This window comes from Alligator sinensis, unplaced genomic scaffold (assembly GCF_000455745.1).
Source record: "Alligator sinensis unplaced genomic scaffold, ASM45574v1 scaffold1462_1, whole genome shotgun sequence".
Taxonomy (NCBI): domain Eukaryota; kingdom Metazoa; phylum Chordata; order Crocodylia; family Alligatoridae; genus Alligator; species Alligator sinensis.
In genome coordinates, this window is record NW_005842850.1 from 419401 (window position 1) to 438940 (window position 19540).

Below are 19540 nucleotides of genomic sequence, written 5' to 3' on the forward strand. Positions count from 1 at the left end.
CCACCTCCTGCTTTAACCACCACACCCCACTGCCCTTCCAGAGAACCTGAGCCTGGCCCCACCCCCTATGCAATCCCCAGCCCCTCTTGCAACAGACCTCCTCCCCAATCCCTGACCTCTGTCTGTCCTGCCTGCAGACTTGGGCCCCCAGGACACCGACCCCTTCCCCCCACCCTCCCCCCAACGAAAAACCCAGGCATCGGAGCTCCCAGCCTCTGCTCTGCTCCAGAAGGCTGCAATGCCAGGGTCAGGGAGATCAGATGCTCCCGTGTCTCAGTTTCCCCCAGGACTAGGCTTCAGTGTGTGTAGGAAGGAGGGGGCAGGGACGTTTCCTCAGTGCCTAGGACTCAGCACCGAGGTGTGGGGCTGTGCCTCAGTTTCCTTGTGGACTGGGTCTGTGTGAGGTGGAGGCATGCCTCAGTTGCCCCTGTGCCTGGGCACCAGTGCTATGCCTCAGTTTTCCCAGGGCCTAGGCCTCAGTATGGATCAATATAGATGGACAGAAGAACAGGGAAATGGATGGATAGATCTATATCACTGGGTGGAGGGAGATGGAGTGAGCCATAGGCAGACACACAGATGGATCCATAGACGTGGAGAAATCAAGAGGGAGGGACAGGGAGGAATGGATGGATGCAACAGACAGATGGATAGACGGATCAATACAGGTGGCTAGAGACAGACAGACACAAGAGGGACGGAGCAATAAGTGGACAGAAAGGCAGACGGATGGATGGACGGACCGATAAAGACAGACAGAGGGATGAATGGATGGCAACAGACAGGAACAGCTGGATGGACAGACAGACAGATCAATAGAGCTGGAGAGATAAGAGCAAGACCAACAGATGGATGAATCATTCAACACAGAGGTAGGACAAGCCACGTAGGCAGATGGATGGATGAACAGATGGACAGAGATCAATATGAATGAACGGAGACACACAGAGGAGAAGAATGGAGGGACAGACCCATGGAGGCAGGTTCAGTACAGACGGCAGTCGCAAGTACACAAACGGATAGATGCAGAGACAGACAGAGGGATGGCTGTTCTGTCTCTATCCATAGCCCACCCCACCTGCCAGGCCAGGAGGGCACAGCCCCCACCACCTCTGGACACCCGGCAGCAGCCCCAGACCCAGGTGTGCCCTCTGGGCAGGGCAAGGCCCCCTGCTCCGTGCCAGCCCCAGGCATGAAGGTGGGCACAGGGCCAGGGCCTGCAGCAGCCATGTCAAGGCATAGCCCCAAGCACCACACATTGCCCAGGCCCTGCCAGGCCCAGAGCAGTGCAGTGGGAACTCATTCAGCCCCTGGCACCAGCTCAGACCCACCAGGTTGCAACTGGGGGGCACTAGGCACTGCACAGGCCCCCCCCAGCCAAGACTGGGGGACACCAGGGATAGCATAGACCCCCCAGGCTGAGAACCTGGTGTCCTAACCCCCGCTCCCCGCCCCCCCAGCCTTCCGGGGGGCGGGCAAGGACAACTCCCAACAGCAGCCAATGCAATTAGTGCCATAGTCTAATTATAGCAGCTGCCAGCAAGGTGGGAAGCAGCAAGATCTCTGGTGCCACCTGGACTGCAGGGGGGGGGAAGGAGGGGGGCAGGGGGCACCAGGAGCCAGGACCCAGCCTGTTCCCGTCAGCCCCAGGCACCTCCAGCTGGGGGGAGGGGAGGCCAGATAGAGCCCCCCATGCCCCCAGGAAGGTACAAAGGTACCTGCTGTACCAGTCTCCTTCCCCAACAGGGCTGTAATATGGGTGCCCAGGGTCTTGTGCCCCCTGCCCAGCTTGTAGGGCCAAGAGGAAGGCAGCTGCTTTCCCCTGGGGAGAAACTGCCCCCCCACACCTTGTTGCCCATGGGGCTTCTACCCCCTTACCCTGCACCCCTCAGCTTCCCTCTTTCAAGCAACAGCACACCAACCCCCGACCCCCCACATAGAGGCAACAGCCCAAAAGCCAATGAGTCTTATATAAAAAATGATGCTGTCTTTATTGAGTTAGAGGTAGCAATGGTGAGGAGGGCAGCTGTAGTGTGTGGGCACAGGCCGGGGTCCTGGCACACGTGTGATGGAAGAGGGACAGTCGCACAGCTTCTGACATGGGCAGCAGCAATGGGACACACACCCCTGATGACATTGGGGGCACCAGGTTGTGGCCAGACCCCCCCAGGCTGAGATCAGGGGGGTACCAGGTGCCTGTTAAACACTGCCCCCCCTTCCCCAACCAAGATGGGGGGGGTGCCACATGCTCTCCAGACCCCAAAGCCTAGATCAGGGGGCACCAGAACCTGTAGAAGTCAGAAATAGTCCCTCAGGACCTGGGCATGAGCCTGGCCTCTGCAGAGCTGGTGAGGGGGGTGGCAGGGAGAAGTTGGCTTGGAGGTGCATGTGAAGGGGGAAGGGATGGAGGCTAGGACTGACACCTGCTCCAACAGGTAAAGGCTAAAAAAGATTTATTGAAAGAAAAAAAAAAAAAAGTGTCCCCTGGGATCTACAGACCCCTTGTTCTGGCTTGGCTAGAGCTACAGATGGCACTGAGACAACCCCCCTCCCCCTCCTCCTGGTAGGGGGGGAGGGGACAATTAAAAATTAACAAGCAAGGATGACATCAGGGACTGGGGCAGGGAGAAGTATGACACAGATGGGAACACGCAGTACAGAGGGGAAAGTCAGGCCCTGCCTATGTTACAGCTAAGGGGGGCACATTAGCATAAAGGGGTTACAGCATGGATAGGGGCCCCCCAGCCCAGCATCACCCCAACAAAGCAGGGGTGACGAAGCAGCTCATGCCTCTGATGTGTCTCAGACTCCCAGGATGGGGTACTTGAAGAGGGCCATGATGGCTGCACTAATGAGGCCCGAGATGGGCACAGTGACAAACCAGGCCATGAAGATGTTGCGGAAGAGACGCCAGTCCACTGACTTGCGGGAGCGCAGCCAGCCCACTGACACCACGGAGCCCACCTAGGGGGAAGAGACAGGTGTGAGAGACACCCAGCTGAGCAGCCAAGCTGCAGTGATCCCGAGTCCCCCTTTGCCCCTGCTAAACATCAGCCAGCTGTTGCCCAAGCGGTGTCCATGGCTACCCTGCTAGATCCTCCAAGACCCCTTTAGCTGCCAGAAACAGCCCCCCTGGATAGACGCAGCCAGCCCATACTGGAAAAAAACAGGCTGCATCTAGCTTCACCACTGTCCTTTATAGCTCCTCCCCCAGGTCTGGAAACACCCCCGCTGGGCTCAGTGTTTCCAGCTCCACCATGGTCAACAAGCTCTGTTTGTTCTCCTCCAGGCCCTGGCAAGGGCTGGGCTCATGGAGGGGTGAAGGTTCCCATGGCCTAAGTCTCCAGAGTTTGGCAGCTCCATAAAGGAGCTGTCAGAGAAGCTGGTTTGTTTGGATCCCGATGCCCCCCTTCCAGGCTGTTTCTGTAGCCTCTGCTTCCTTCTCTCTTCCCCCACACTAGAGAGGTCATTCAAAGGCAGCTTTCAGGCTTGCCAAGCTGGAAGTCAGCACCCAGCTTTGCTTCCAGAGGGAAGCTAACAGCACAGGGCCAAGGCCAGGGGGAGCTGCGAGCAGAGCACTTACTTTGCAGTGTGTGGTACTGATGGGGAGGCCGATGTTGGAAGCAATCACCACTGTCAGGGCAGAAGCCAGCTCGATGCTGAAGCCACTGCAGGATTGAAAACAGAGCCGGTCACAACTTCCTGGAAACAATGTGCAACCCACACGGATCTGAATCTCCAAGATTTTGACAACCCATGAAGAAAGCACCTCTTTGAGGCCCAGCTGGAAGCCAGATCAAAGCTACTGAGATCTATAATTAGCCCTTCCTGTCTCCTGCTTCAGGTGAATGAACAACTGCAAATCAGCCTCCTGTCTGCCATGGGGGCTGGGCAGGCTTTGTGCCCCAGCCTCAGTCATGATTTGCCCTGGGAAGGGGCTGGGGTCAGCAGAGACTCTTACACCAGCCAAGGGGCAGCAGAAGACCCCAGCGTGCCCCCCCGGGTCTTACCTTGAGGGCGTGATGGGCGTCAGGTCCTTGCCCATGGTCTGGATGACCCTCCTGCCCCAGACCCAGAGGCCAATGCATATGCCAGCGCCTCCATAAAGCAGCAGCCAGATGGGGGTGGCCGCTTTGGAGGCCACATCGCCTGTTTGGTAAACGAGGTACAGGGCCACCAGGGGACCAATCGCATTGCTGCAAGGTAAGGAAGAGAGAGAGAGGACAGCTTGACTGGGAGCGGTCACTGGTCCTTTTGAGCTAAAAACAGACTGAAATCCTAGAGACATGGGGCTGGAAGGAACCTTAACAGGTCACATTGAGTCCAGTCCCTTGCCCAAGGTAGGATCAGCCCTGTTCAAACCGACCCAGACAAGCCCATAGTCTAAACTCCTAATAAAAATGACAGCCAGCTCCAGCAACACCAGACATCACACCAGACCCTGCCACAGGGAAAGTAGGGGGCCATGACAGCCAGCATCCTGCTGCTGTAAAGGCTGCCTGGGATCTTGAGAGATCCCACACAGAAGCCATGTCCCTGCTACAGAGGAAAGCAAACTCCCCCAGTGCATACCAATCTGACATGGGGGGGGGGGGGGAATTCCTTCCAGACCTCAACGCAACGTCAACATGAACCCGAATGGAGGGGGCAAGACCCTCTAGCTACGACCCTGCAGGTTTGGTCCCAGCAGGAGCATTGGCACAGCCATTACCATCCCCAGCCTGGGCTGCAGCCAACACCCAGTGCCTCTGAGGGAGGCTTAAAAACTCCAACCCATGTAGCAGCAAGCTGGAATAGTTAATTCTCTCCTAGCCTCATGTGGCAATCAAAGTCTGGGATATCCCCAGAGCACAGACATCGCTAAGACTAGATCATCCCTGCCCAGTGGCTGTCCAACTTCTCCTTGAACACCTCCAGCGATGGAGAGTGCACAATTCCCCTAGGCATCTCTTCCACTGCCTCCCTACTCTACCAGTGAATGTTGCTCCTAAGCTCCAATTCAAGCTGAAGACCGGATCTGATCAAAAGCAAGAGCCCTTGCATGTTCCCCCGCAGCCCAACACCGAGCCAGATAACGGACCTGACGTCATTGCCCCCATGCGCAAAGGAGCCAAAGCAGGCGGTAAGAATCTGCAGGAACTGGAAGAGCAGGGAGACCTCAGGCTTGTCCTGGTCTTGCCACTCCTCCAAGGAGCCATGGCTGCCCTGGTGGTCTCCAAGGCCCAGCTCCGCAGCAGCCTCCACATCAGCAGCAGGGTGGGTATCAGCCACAGCATTGCAGTAGCTGGTGTAGCTGTCCATGCGCGCCCGCTTCTTGGCCTCGCCACCTGGCCATGTCAGCTTCTCCAGCTCCTCACCCCTCGGCTCGGCCTCCTTGGGACGGAAGGCATCCAGAGGCATACCGCAGATGGCCATGGTGTAGGACGTGTAGCTGTTGTTGCGTCGCAGCGGCTTGTCCCCAGAGTCACCCATGCAGTCGCCCACCTTGGCCAGGTGCAGCTTGTGGAGCAGCTCCTTGTAAAGCCCCGAGTCCTTGTGCACCGTGTGGTACTGGTAGTGCCCACTCCAGCTCACTTGGTTGCTGACCACTGGGTTGAACTGGACTGTGTTACCGCTGGGTAGCTGCACGGTGCCTGCAGCAGAGACAAAAGACTGGCTAGACCCAAGGGAGCAATAGGGCTCCTTCCCCTCACCCTGCTGGGCCATGACTCACCACTATCGACATTGGTTTCCTTCAGGTCCGGCCTCTCGCGCTCTGGCACTTCATCTGCGTCACCGAGATTGAAAGAGACCGTCCTCTCCTCCACAACTGAGGCAAAGTCCAGGGGCCTCTTGGCTTCACCCAGGGTCACCTTGGTTTCCCCAGGGTCTTCCTTCAAGCTGTCCTTCTTATCCATCAGTGGGCTCTCCGAGGGGCTCGATTTGATCTCACCTGTGAGACAGCAGCTGTGCTATTGTCTCCCCCCATGCCAACAGCAACCACCAGTCCCAGATCCACGGGATACCCAGAGGCAGGGTCCTGCCAACATGCTGCCAGGATGGTCACCAAGTCACTCGCACTTCTTCCTGCCAACCTGGTGCCAGGATGGTCACCAAGTCACTCGCACTTCAGTAGGGCTTCCAGCACTGGCACTAGCCAGCTCCAAATATTTCTTTACTGATATCCACCACAGGCAGGACTGCACCCTGGGGTGCAACTAGTAGCCTTAAGGGCTTCGCTAGCAGTCACAGGGAACCCACAGGCAATGAGGAACTAGCACTGCCCACTTAAATGAACATACCCCTTAGCCACTGATGGGTGGCACTGCAAAAGGAAGATGTCTGGAGAAGCCTAATCTGCTCACTCCCATAGAAGATGGATAGGGGAGGGGGATGGAAAGGGGTGGAGATCTCTGCTACTCAAGCCTGGTATCTGCCTGGCCAATGGGGTTCAAGGAAAACCAGCTTGATGGCTTCTGCCTCCATTTTCCAAGGGGGGTAACAATAGCAAGCTGGGTGGATATTCAACAGCTGCAGGACAGAGCCAGAATCCAGGTTAAGGAGGGGGACAAGAGCCAGTTCCCAAGCGAGGAACATTCTCAGGACAAGTGGGAAGCACCTAGCTATTCATCACATGAGAGCCATTATCCAGTCTCTGGGTTTTTGCACATCATTTGTATATGAGACAACCCCTTACAGCAGGGAGGCTGAGGTGTTTCATCAGAGGCTCCCCCCACCTTCCAGCTAAGGGATTGGATGGGATCACCTGCTTAAAGTCATTAAGCCTCCCGCAGCAAGGTTTAAAGGCATGCTCAGGTATGTACATTATTAAAAGGTTACATCAGTTAACAGGTGATTTCGCCCCCTCCCTGTCTGTGGGAAACACTGTCTGTCCAGACATCAGCTCTTTGCTGAGCAGCTGCAGCCCATTCAGGCAGAGACATCCTGCAGCTAGATCTGACTGCTATGTAGAGCAGAGAAAGTCTCCTCTTACCAGTGTGAGGGCCATTTAGACAGGGGGAAAATGCTACAGATCAGGTGAGAGGCCCACTGTTTCAGACCAGTGCTCTTGTTACAGCATCATTCAAGAGCTGGATTATGCCCCAGCAATTCATACTGCCTTGGCAGAGAATCTAAGGGCTATTTGAGCACTAGGATACTGGGATTGACGGACCAAACCCCTGTGCTGGCAAGGGGGAAAAGATTAGTCAAAAACAAGGCATCACTCGTTAGCTACAACATGGGCTACTGAAACCAGGCGTTACTTACGGTCAATTTTCTTCTTCATTCGCGGACATACAAAGAACCAGACGACGAGAGCACAGACAACAGCACTCCCCGCCGAAATTAGGATGATACCCCAGAGAGGAAGTTTGTCAAAGCCCAGCACTAGGAAATAAAACAAGGGATCTTGAAAACCCCAGGGCGACAGGCCCCGTCCTTCCATATCGCCAACAGCTTGGCAGCTGCCTTTCTGGGGTGCCTGTGGCACCAGTGCAGCTACATTACTGGCAGACAGGAGAAATCAGGTGCTAATATTGAAGAGGGAAATGGCAGGGGGTGAAGGGGGGGCGGTATCCAGCGGTGACTCTCCTGCAGTGCGAGTCCAGCACTGCATAGAAGCTGTGCTAGGCTATAATCACTGCCCATCACAGGCTAATTCTTTCCATGTGCTAGGAGACAGATTATTGCAAGGATTTGGGCCCTCTGACCTAGCAGCTAGGAATTGTACGAATGCTAGCTTCTCTCCTCCCCGTTGACATAGCCTATGTACTGGCTGATGTCCTGAGCTTGCTGCAATGTCAAAGAGAGCAACCGTGCTGCAGTAGACAGCACTGTTCCTGCAGGCTCCTGCTGACATCCGCAGGGCTTCTCTCCAACACCAACTACGAAGGGCCACGTCTATCCCCTCCTTCCCGCCTGCCTTGTACACAAATTAATGCGTACACGTCAACTGGGAGCTCCCCAGAGGTTTCCAACCCCGAAGCCTGGAGTTCCTCTTCGCAGTACCAGCAGGGACATGCTAGCTCTTTGTGCTCAGGAAGGCTCTGGGGTAATGAATCTAGTCTTAGAAACAGGCCACAGCTGAGCCGCTCCATGCTACCAGAATCTGGCCCTGCCATGCCAAGCCTGATTCACAGAATGGGAAAAGGTCAGGGGAGGTCTTCAAGACAGCCAGGATCCCGAGTCTCAGCAGAGTGGAGGAGAGAGGGGAGGGGGGACTCATGTTATCCTGTGAAGACTAAGGAGAAAGGTCTGGAGGGATTTAGAGTAAGGACACGCCTCTTTGGTGGGGCAACTAGCTAGGTTACAACTCAGCCCCTGCTAGCCTGCAGCCTTCTGTAACTGGCCGAGGCCAGCCGCCTTCTAGGACTTCGGCCCTGTAAAGCAAAAGAGGGGTAAATCGTGCGTTTAATGGTGATTTCGCAAAGAACAGGGGAAATAAAAATCACGCTCAAGGGGAAAACATGATTGACTTACGAGGTGCCCCTGTGTACATGATGGAGAAGAGATTGATGCCAATAGTGCAGGCATAGAAGACAGGAAGAGCACGCAAGCCATTGGGAACTGGATCTGTCTGCAAAAGAAAAGTGACAGTGTTGCTACTGGTATACCCAGACTTCCCTTCCCCCTGCCGAGCTCTAGAAAAAAAATAAACAGTCTGGCTGCTGTGGAACCAGCCAGATGCTTGGAGTGACTAAGTGACAGCTTGCTGTGGTTTGGGTGAGGCGAGTCACACTGGCTGACTTGTCAGGCCAAAAATAAAGGGCGCGATTTCACTCCCTGCGGAGACGGAGATGAGCATCTGAGATGTTGCAGCCAGTTATCTGATGGCCCCCGCTGTGACAGCTGAACCCAGCCCAGCTCTGAGGACAGTCCATTAGATGTAATAAGTGTCATTCCTCAGCTATCACCTTCAGTAAGAGCCAGCATCCACTCAGGGCTGTGCTGGGTTTCTAGGGAGGGTCACTGGACACATCTTTTTCCCTTGCGTCTAAACCTCACCTGATGCCGAAGACAGCGTTACAGAGCTCCTCTCTCCTTGTTGGGTTGCTCTGTACCTTCCAACAAGTTTCTTCAAACAGCTGTGGGATAATGGCTCATCCCAAAGTTGCCTATACCATGTCCAAGGTGGCTTCCACAAACTTCCACAAATTTGTTTTGTGGGCATGCAACAGCCTGCCTAGCACAAGGGACCTGCTTTGAAACCCATCCTGTTGCCAACTGTTTATTCAAGCCATGCTCAATGGATGTTCGGCTCCTTTAGGAAGCTCTGCCTCCCTTCTCAGGGAAGCCCAGGCAACTAAGGCAGCCGGGTTACCTGTACAGATGGATTGCTTGCCATTTACCTGGGGACAAAGGACATATCACATCCAAATGGCAACACTTTTAAGTGACCATCCAGCTGGAAAAGGCAGTGACATTTAAACACGTTTAGTGCTCTGTGAAGACTGAATAATAAGACAGAGCAAACATGCTTTCTGAGACACAAAGGCCTGACTAACGGTAAGCGCTAAGAAACGAGAGGCCAGGTACACAGGATTGCTGACAGCTCTCCAAGTTATATCAGGAGACTAAAGGTGTTAAAGGATGCATGACAATGTGCCTGCTTTTCTTTGAAAGAAGAAAGCAAGTCAGATCCAAGATCTGGAGCCGAATCTCAGACTATTCAATGTTTTGGAAACCCCGATCCTGTCCCATCCCTGCCCCAAGCATCTCTCTTCTAAACTAAACAGGATTCAAGGTGTGGAGACACTATGGATTATCAAGAGGATTCACAATACGTCTTATTGTGTTTACAATTCTCTTCTTAATAATCCCTAGCATTGCCTGCCTTTTTAATGGCAGTCCCTTAGATACTGGGCTATATATATATATCCCTGCCTGATCTGTCCTGCACTGGGCAGTTAAACAGTCATCGAACCCAGAGCACACTGGCGAAGATGAACCAAGGCTGGTTACCACACAGCAGCAGAGAATTGAGTGCTGGTTGTTCAGTCCAACCCGATTAGATCTATACTCCTCTTTGCATGCATTCCAGCAGAGTGATTTTAGCAGGTTCCCCAGCGTGGGAGTGCTACAACCAAGAACCTGTTAAGCCATGGTGTGTGTTAGCTGCAGGTGTTTGGCCCCATATGGCCAAAAGCAGCACAGTCTCAGCAAAGGCTGAGAGTCAGGAGATCGGGGAATCAATGGGGGAACAAGAATGTGGAACTGTTCTGTACATCCCCTCTACGACACAAGCCCTGTAGAACATCAAGTGCTAGTCTACACTGAGTTCACCAGCAGAATGCTATTGACTGTACCCAAACAATTCCTTGTGTTATTCCTGAGAGACTAATGAGGCCAATTTAGAAGCGAGATGCTTGGAGGGAGACATAAGAAGGTTTCCAAAATACTAAATGGTGACGAGAAAGTCAATAGGGATTTATTTTTGATGGTCTCTTCAAGGGCTGGGGGGGAGAACACACAACACATGGATGGACGGACCCCGCTCAGACCCAACTCACTCTCCCTTCCAGCATCTGCTTTTTGCTGCCATGTGACGCAGGAGACTGGAAAAGATGGACCTGTGGTTTGACACAGTAAGTGGAAGTTCTTATGACCGAGCTTGTGTGGTTATGAGCCAAAAACTGGGGAACCATGGGATGAGCTTTCTTATTTTGCCTTCTTGGAGAACGTTACTGAATAGTTCAAGATACAGTTCCACATCTTGGACTTGACTTGGTTTCTTCTCGCAAAGAAATGCAGGTGTTATGTCACGCTTCCTCCCTGACCTCCAGCAGCCTGATATAACTTAGTAAGTTGTCAGTAACCTTGTATACTTGGGCTTCTCACTCCTTAGCATTCCTATTAGCCAGGCCCTTGTGCCTCAAGAAGTATCTTTGCTCTGTCCTATTATTCAGTCTTCACTGCCTACTAAGCATGTGTTTAAATGTCAGCAGATTTGCCTTCAGCAGCTAGATGGCCACCTCAAACACTGCCTCCACTGCAGCATGATAAGCCCTTCATCACAGGTATGTTCTTGTGAAGTAGTTACTCCAGAGAATCGGCTGCCGCAAAAGCCAACAGACCTCCAGCAGAATGGATCAACACACTGTGAGGCTGCCAGCTCAGCAGTACAGCCACACCAGGTTCTCAGATGCCACAGCAGGTCATTCAAGTTGCAACTCGCTTTTGTTGGCATCTCGACAAGCTGCACCAAGGAGTGCCAAGAGCGAGGGAAGAGATTGCTTCCTGCCTTTGTCAGGCTGGGAGAGCTATGGGTACAGTGGATAGGGCTCTGAGCTGCTGACAGCCCTCATCAGCAAGAGAAGAAAGGGAAAGGGTCCATTTACTTTCCTCAGCTAACCCTGCCTGGCAACCCCACAGCATAAAGCCAGCTCCATTTAATGGTTTCAAACTTTCCACAGCATGTTAACCAACACACTTCAGACTCAAGTGCTTAGATACAGAGACAAGCCTGCAGAGGGGGCTGTGAGGGTCTTCAGCCCATTTAGTCCTTTGAGGGACCACTCTCAGCCACTGAGAATCACCCAGAGAAGATGAGATTCCGCCCACTGAGGAAAGATGTCCTGCATTCGAAGCTCGTCTTTGTCCCTACTGCATAAGGAGATCTCACCTTAAGATATCCACCCCTCTTGTCTAGTACCTGGACCATCATGGCTACAGCAGCACTGTTCTCACTACCATTACACCCACTGTTATCTGTGCTCCTGGCTTCATGACACAACATGGCTACACTGTCACTGTTACACCTGCCATTAACTGCACTCATGGCTTCACATCACAACAGTCACAACATCACTCTTAGCCTACCACTACATCCTCTGTCAGCTGTGCTCATGACACCATCATGTCATGGCTACTGTGTCACCCTTCTGCCATAATTACACCCACCATCATGTGCTCAGTCACACCACACCTGCAACATCACTCTTATGCTACTGTTACCCCCATCATCATCTGTGCTCACAGCTTCACATCACAATGCAGCAACAGCAGCAATTGCACTCCTTACCTTGCAAAGGATGAATGTGCGGACGAGGAAGAACAGGGCAGCTGACATGATTCCAGACAGGAGGGGTGAGATGAACCAGGATAACACTAGGAGAGAAAGGCAGGATAAACACCCTAGTATTAAAGCCACAGCTGCAGACTCAGGGTTGTCTCAGACAGGTGACTGGCTGTGCTTTAACTTACCAATTTTAAGTAGCTCGGACCACTTGACACCTTCCTGCCCTTTGGCCACTAGGGAAAAGCCGATGGTTGCTCCAACAATGCAATGCGTACCGGAAATGGGAAGCTTCAAGAACGAAGCCAGTAACTGCCACACAGCTGAGCCTAAGAGCAACAGGCCTGGTAAGGCACACCAGGAGATATCCCCGCACCAACCCCTTCTCACTTCCCCTCCCAGCGACTCACCGAACATGGCGCTGATGGAACCGGCCATGAGCAGCTCCTGGGTCGTGTTGTACATCTCCACGTCAATCAGCCCCTTCCGGATGGTCTCACTCACCTTGGCACCCAGCAGCACAGAGCCCACAGTCTCAAAGATGCTAGCCAGGATGCAAGCCTGCCGCAGCGTCACCACACCTGAGCCCACGGCCGTGCCGAAGGAGTTGGCCACATCATTGGCACCCACTGAGAAGGCCAGGACAAAGGCAATGATGAAGCCCAGAATCAGCAACCAGAGGAAGGCTACCAAGGGGGCAGAGGTCTCCGTGCTGGTCGCAGGAATTACTGATGTCAGGAGAGCCGTGGTAGATTCAGTGGTGAACTCCATGCTGATGACACCGGTGGTTTCCAATTAAAAGGGAAATAGGAGACTCGGACACGTAAACGGAATATGAGGTATGCAAAAATACTGTAATAAATAATGCTAAAAAATTAAATTAAACTGTAAACTAAGAGGTGTCTAGGACCAGGCAGTTACTGCTATACAATAGGGCTGGGGATCTCTTTTCTACAGTTCCTTTGGCTCCAGCAAGTTACAAACGAGGGAAATTCCATGATGCAGAAGATGGTAAAGGCTTCTTCATCCTGGAAGGAGAGAAGAAACACTAAGTGTCTGTGGAAGACCACGAGGGTTTGACTGGACAACAACGAAGACTTCCAGAGAGTCAGCAAAGCCAAATCCGTTTCAAAATGGGTTCCTCCATCCTTAGCAGCTCAAGCTGGCCACTTGCTAGGGAGCTCATGGGTACCAGCAGCTCCATTAGTCTCAAGCCCACTTGACTACATTCCTAGAGGCAGCTGAAGACACTAGATCCCTCCCCCCTGCCTCCCAGTAACAGCCTTGCTAGCTGAAGCCGCTATCGGGAAGACGACGTTTTGGAGCCAGTCCATAAAACCACTGGTTGGTCAGGGCGTGGTTGATAAGAGGATCAACAAGGCCAAGGCTGCCAAAGCCCACGTGAACAGAGCAACTCACCACGCCTGTGATGAGATGGGAGACCTCACAGCTGAGACCAAGGTCTCCTGGAGGGAAAGAAACCAGACCCGGACTAGAAGCAGACTGAATCCCCTCTGATCACCGCCCCAGGAAAGACCCATCAGTGCTATATTAGACTAAGACCCAGCTCAGCCACCCTGGTTTCCTGCCCTGGAGTCCATTGTGTTGTCAGCTAGCCAGAAGAGGCCAGGAAAGCAGACTTGTGGTTGTAGAGGGCATCTTTTTCACCTTCTCCCACTCCCATACTGGTGGCAGATACTATGGAAGGCAGCAGCAGCCTCAACCTCTGGGCAGAAAGCTCTGTCTGCCTGCTAGGCAAAGATCCGTGGAGCTGGGGAAGTCAATAGCTGCTACAGGGGAAAAGCAAGGAGCTGCATTTCACAGCCCTGTTATGTGCAGAGAGCTCTCTCCACTGCCACACAACTGGCTGGATCTGGAGCGTGCCCAGGCCGTGCCAGGCTTTTAACCAAAGGGAGAGCTCTAATAGTCATGTTCCCTTAAAGGCGATAGGAAGCCACAGAAGCTCAGCTCATCATGGGCTGACTGGCAACTGCCCCTGGCAGTGCCTAGCCTGGCCACTGCCTGCCCCAGCCTCCACTCTCTGGTTGGGCTGCAGACAGAACAACATGGACACACCCCAGCAGGAAAAGCCACGAGCAATAAAAAGCCATGAGCAATAAAAAGCCAGATAGATCATGCGGTTTCTTAGTCACCTCTCCTGAAACCCCTCGCTCTCACAGGGCACTGCATACAAGGCTATACCCACCCCCTACTGCCACAAGCACCCGTTACCAGCTGTACAAGGGCTGAGCCCTTTGATCTCAGCAACAGGGTCTAAGAAGTGCTGAAACTTCCTCAAACACAGTCAAAAAGCATCTCCCCAGTGAAGGAGGAAGGGAGGAGGGAGCAGGGAGCTGCTAGCTCATAGAGGGCAGGGAGGAAGGCACCAACAATTCCCCCCCAGCAGGGCAGGGGGTGGTCTGTGGGATGATACCGAGTCCATCCAGCACTCCCTCCTCAGCCATTCACCCCCCCCTCAAAAATGAATCCTTGCTTTCTCCCTGGTTGCCCAAGGTCCCCTGAAAGGCAAAAGGAACACAGACACTGTCGTGGGGGTTGTGCACAGCTGCATGGCTTTGCCAGGGGATTGGGGAAATCAAATGAGCCCAGTGCCCCCCATCATCAGGATGTGAAGCAAAAGAGACCCTGTACCCCATAAACCAGTGACCTCCTTAAAGGGCAAGGGGCTGGGCCCAGGGAACTGTGACCACCCAGTTACACTCCAGCACAGCCTAGTAACATGCACAGCCCCCCCAAATGCCAATCAACCCAGCCCCAAAGCACATCCATGAACACCACCATCAAACCTGCTGGGTAAATAAAGGCAAGAGACAGGCAAGCTTCATATCACCCCTTCCACAAGCACCACTGATGCCCAGAGACCTCACAGGGACCCTGAAGGCCTTCACATCATGTATATCCTGTCATAGCTCCAGAGCTGACCCACAAAGCACCTTTCCCCCCCCCCCACCCCTAAACAGTGGGGTTCAGAACTGCTCAAGTGACAGGGGTGCCCCACAGATGGCACACAGCAGCTTGGCACCCCCCTCCCCCCAGGCCCTTGAGGAGACACATCCAGCACCCATGACCGGGCAGTCTGGGAGTGCCCCTGAAATGCCAGCTCTGCCCTATAAATCACAGTACCCAATCATGTTCTGCTGATATGCAAAGGGGCGCACTAAAATACCAGGACTCCCGCAGAGACGCACATCATGACACCCCGGGGTGCCCTAAAAGGCCAGGGCACCGATATAGGGCACACACTCCCTTCCCAGCTATGAAATGGATGGAACCCCCTAAAAACCAACCTCATGGGAAGGCAGGGGGGCCCAACCCTGCAGTGACACCCAGCAGACTCCCCAGAGGGCACAGAGCCTCCCCATATCCCTTTAAATAGCCTCATGGGATACAAGAGAGCCCCAGAGACCCCCACCACCCCACCCCCGCATTGTGGTGACCCCAGGGGACCTCAAAAACCTTCTCCAGCAGCCACTCAAGGAGCCCCAAAATGCTAGTGTTACCTTCCCCCCTGCAGCACACATGCCCAGGAAACCGGAGGCAGGGAGCCCCCACACACCAGGAACCCCAAAAGGCCCTACATTCTTTCCAAATACCCTCCCTCCCACCACATAGCCTACCCAGCCCTCACCCAGAGCCCATCAGGGACCCCCCCAGGATGCCCCCCACAGACCCCCCAGCCTCGCTGGGACTTTCCCCACAACCCCCTTGTCCACACTTGGCCCCCCCGAGCCCTCAGGCTGCCCCTCCCCCCAGAACAGCCCGCGCAGCCAACGGCCGCCCCCAAATCAAACCGCCCCCACCCCGTGACCTTCCCGCCCAAGCGGAAACGGCGTTTCCCCGCGCGCGCCCGGCCCACGTGGGTCCCGCGTGCGCTCCGAGCTCGTACTGCGCAGGCGCCCCAGAGAAACAAAAGGGAGGGGGAGACGAAAGGCGTGGCGTAAAGTCCCTGCCCAATAGCGAGCCGTCGCGCGCGCGGGAAGTTCGGAGAGAAGAGAAGCAGGGAGCATGCGCAGAAACAGCCGGTGTCCCCCCTCCCTATTACGCATACGCCGTGGGAAAGCCGCCCCACTCCCCCCCATCCCTGCGCATGCGCACGTGATCAGCCCCCAAGGTCCCGGAGCCTTCCGAGCTGCCTGGGCGAGGCGAGGCCTGGGGTGCCCCCTTGGTGCCCGGCGACCACTGGCGCTCACCAATCGCGAGGTCCCGGCGCGCAGCGGCAGAGATGAGGGAGGAAAGAAGCAGCTCCTACTTCACTCCGTCGCCCCGAAGTATCGGCGCGGCGGCTTTGTGGCGCCTTATATGCCCGCCCCGGACCACGTGACGCGCACGCAGCCGGCGCAGGCCAGCTGCGCAGTCATTGGCTACGTCTCTCGGAGGGAGGTACGCCCCTCTCCCTCCCCGGAATAGCTGCTGCGCATGCGCAGGGGGCGCCGCACACGCACCCTCCCCTCCCCCCTAACAGACGCGTTCATTCTAGAGCCGAACGATGCCAATTCCCCGCCCGGGGTAGAAGCCAGGTTGTCATAGCCTCGGCGCATGGGATCCAAAGAGGGTCCTGCCACCCCAGCGACCAGGCAGTCTGAGAACTGCGTCGTTCACTCTGGAACCTAACAATGGTCATTGCCACAAGCTCATGCCCTGCCTGGGTTGGAGGCCAGATCTCCCTGGCACCAAAGCCTTGGACCTGGCCACCTCCCAGCATCAGCAGGATGCTGGGGTGGGTCACTGGGTTTTCTACCCTTCCTGTTCCTTGACCCTTGTCCCTGCTGGCAGGGAGCTTGTGACGCAGGACGGAGAGGGCTCGGCCCCTGGACAGGTTTATTCCGGTCTTTAGAGATCCTGTGACTGACTCAGATGCCCACAGGTAGGTAGGACCCTGGGGGTGGTGCTGAACCCAGGACCTGCCTCACATTGGCCACCAGACCACTCAGCCTCCCTGAGCACCCCCCAGACCTAGAGTTCAATAGGACTTGCAGCCGTGGCCATTGTTAAGCTTCAGGGTGAACATGGCTGCAGGGAGGAACCTCTGGGATCTAATCCTCCCCTGCAAACTCTCCGCCCCCTGCAAGACCTGGGGCAAGGACCCAAGGGTCTGGCCTGCCAGACCCCTGGCTCTAAGCCCCCAGCCCAGAACCAAGACAGAACTCAGGCATTCGGGTAAGCCACCACCAATTACAGCCTTCGAGCTGCTTGCAGTTGCTCCTGTGCCCACTCCCAGGGACTGGCAGGGGCAACATCCTGTGGCTGCCTTGGCAGGGGCCAGCCAGGAGCTGTGACTAGGTCACTGCAGGGACTGGGGGTGCTGGAGAGCGGACAGACACACACATGGAATGCAAACGCCAAGCACGCAGCCAGCGCCACCACGCACGTGCACACACACATGACCCAGCCCCCACTCCCCCCCCAAAAGCTAAGCCTATGTGCCCCTGTGGTACTTGCGTCATTCCCGCCAGTGCCTCCCCACAGTACTCACTGCCCCCGTGGCCTGGGAGCACCAGTGCCGATACCACCTGCCAGGAAGCACGGTTCAGTGGTCAGAGTAAGGGATCATGCCCCAGATGCTTGGGTTCTCTGACACACAGCTAGACCCCAGTGAAGGGTGGGGAGGGAAGATAGCACAGGGTGAGGCAGGTCAACAGGGGCACCATGCCCAGCCAGGCCTCAGGCCAGAAGTGGTCACATCTCAGTGCCAGCTGCAGTTCCCCTGGCCTGTCAGCCAGGCCTGGGGGCATTTCCTAGGCCAGGGGCTGCCCCTACCCACCCAGGGTAGATTTATTACCCCAGACACACCCCCAAGGCCCAAACTACCCAAGATCCCTGCCCCCAGGCCTCACCTGATCTACCCCCCCAGCCCCTCCCCAGGATGTATCTACCCCAGGCGCAGGAGGCGCCTGTGATACCTGGCCTGGCCCTGCACTGCATTCATTAGCACCTGGCTGGCACCAGCACCCACCCACACACAACATCATGCCAGATAGGGTGCTCCAAGGGGAAGCCAAGACCCCCACCCCACCCCAACACTGAGAAGGGGGGCTCTGCCCTGAGCAACGAAGCCTAGATGTTCCCTTACTCAGTACCTCCGTGACTCAGTTTCCCAGCCACGGCTGCCCCAGTGGGTGGGGACAGGGGGCCATAAGGCTGTTTGTGACAGGCTGTGCCAGGCCTCACCCATCACACAGGGGCCAAGCGCAGCTTCCCCCCAGCCAACACCCACAGGCAAAAGTCCACCTTCTCATACCACTGGGAAGAGAACTCAGGCGCCGGGGCTCTGCACTAGTCCCTTGAGTCCTTTTTGCTTCCAGAGCTGGAGAGAACCCAGGCGTCCAGGCTCTTAGCTCTAATCCCCCAGATCCCACTCCCCTCCACAAAGCAGGAAAGAACCCAAGCATCTAGGCCTCCAGCTCCACTGCTTCAGCCCCCCAACCTGTCCCCTCCCAGAGCTGAGGAAAGAACCCAGGCATCCCGGCCCACACACTCATGTGCCCACATGGGGCACCTACATGGATCCTGGGGGGGCCCAGCTGGACCCTGAGATGTCAGCTGCCCACCACAGGGGCATCTCCCCAGCCCCCACACAAGACAGGGACACACTGGGAGGGTGCGCACCTGACCTACACCAGGGTACATTACACACCCCAACCCCTTGCCCTTTCCAGCCCAGCCTGGCACCAAACCAGCACCACCACACCAGGGCATACACCTTGCCAGCTCAGTCCTTTTATTACCCTGGTACATCTGGCCCTGCCCCAGCTTGGGGGACAACAGTGCCGGTGGGGGTGAGGAAGTGGGAGGGGCATCTGGGTGGCAACCAGCGCCCCCTGGTGGTGCCAGAAGGGATCGCAGAGTAGTACACAGAGGAGTACCAGCATGTCAGGAGTGAGGGGCAACACAGGCTGACAGAACACCCTAGTGGCACTACAGGATCACATAGGTCCATGTTGTCACAAGGGGGGGGAATCACATGGATCCATGGTGCCCCCTGGTGGCACCACGCGGGATCACATGGGTCAATGGTGGCACCCACCCCATGGGGCTGCGCGGCCACCTACAGATACTTGTAGACCAGCGCGCCGGGCACGGTCTGGAGCTCCAGCTTGACGGGGCACTTGTAGAAGTGAGACAAGAGTGTCTCTGTGTAGGAGGCCAGGAAGTATATCTTGGAGGGCGTCATGTTCTGCAACAGCACCAGGCAGACAATCAGCACGTTGGCACGGCGCTTCAGCACTGGCTCCTGAGCCATGATGCCTACGAAGGTGCCATAGAGGAAGCAACGGATGAAGACATCCTCCACCACGCGCTCCGCTGCTCCTTCCTCGCTGTCCAGGTTGCCTGTGGGGGAAATTACAAACCCTAGGGGCAAATCAAAAAAGTACTGGGGTGTGGGGGATAATCAGGGGCTGGGGGCACCTGAAGTCCAACAGGGAGTAAATGAGGGACGAGAGGGAGAAACTACTGCTTAGCGGGGCCATCAAAAGCCCCGGGGGAATCAGGGACCAGGGGGCAAGTCAGAAGCAAGATAGGGGC

The 19540-nt window shown here is 55.5% G+C and overlaps 2 protein-coding genes across 2 annotated transcripts in view; both read right to left on the bottom strand.

Moving 5' to 3' along the window:
- Positions 1–1972: 1972 nt before the first annotated feature.
- On the bottom strand, positions 1973–16679 carry SLC20A1 (solute carrier family 20 member 1). The gene is made up of 11 exons (XM_006035527.3): positions 16207–16679; positions 12406–13023; positions 12184–12324; positions 12002–12087; positions 8461–8557; positions 7249–7368; positions 5714–5932; positions 5081–5633; positions 4011–4196; positions 3584–3668; positions 1973–2964 (listed from the first exon to the last, which is right to left on the bottom strand). Exons 2-11 carry the CDS (start codon positions 12764–12766, stop codon positions 2803–2805), a joined length of 2010 nt encoding a protein of 669 aa, XP_006035589.1. The 5' UTR covers positions 12767–13023; positions 16207–16679; the 3' UTR covers positions 1973–2802.
- A 1963-nt stretch (positions 16680–18642) lies between these two features.
- Positions 18643–19540, bottom strand: part of MRPS24 (mitochondrial ribosomal protein S24) — a 2113-nt gene continuing 1215 nt past the window's right edge. The window contains exon 2 of the mRNA XM_025191666.1: positions 18643–19366. Coding sequence (XP_025047451.1) covers positions 19062–19366 — 305 coding nt within the window. The 3' untranslated portion in view covers positions 18643–19061. The remainder of the gene's footprint in view (positions 19367–19540) is intronic.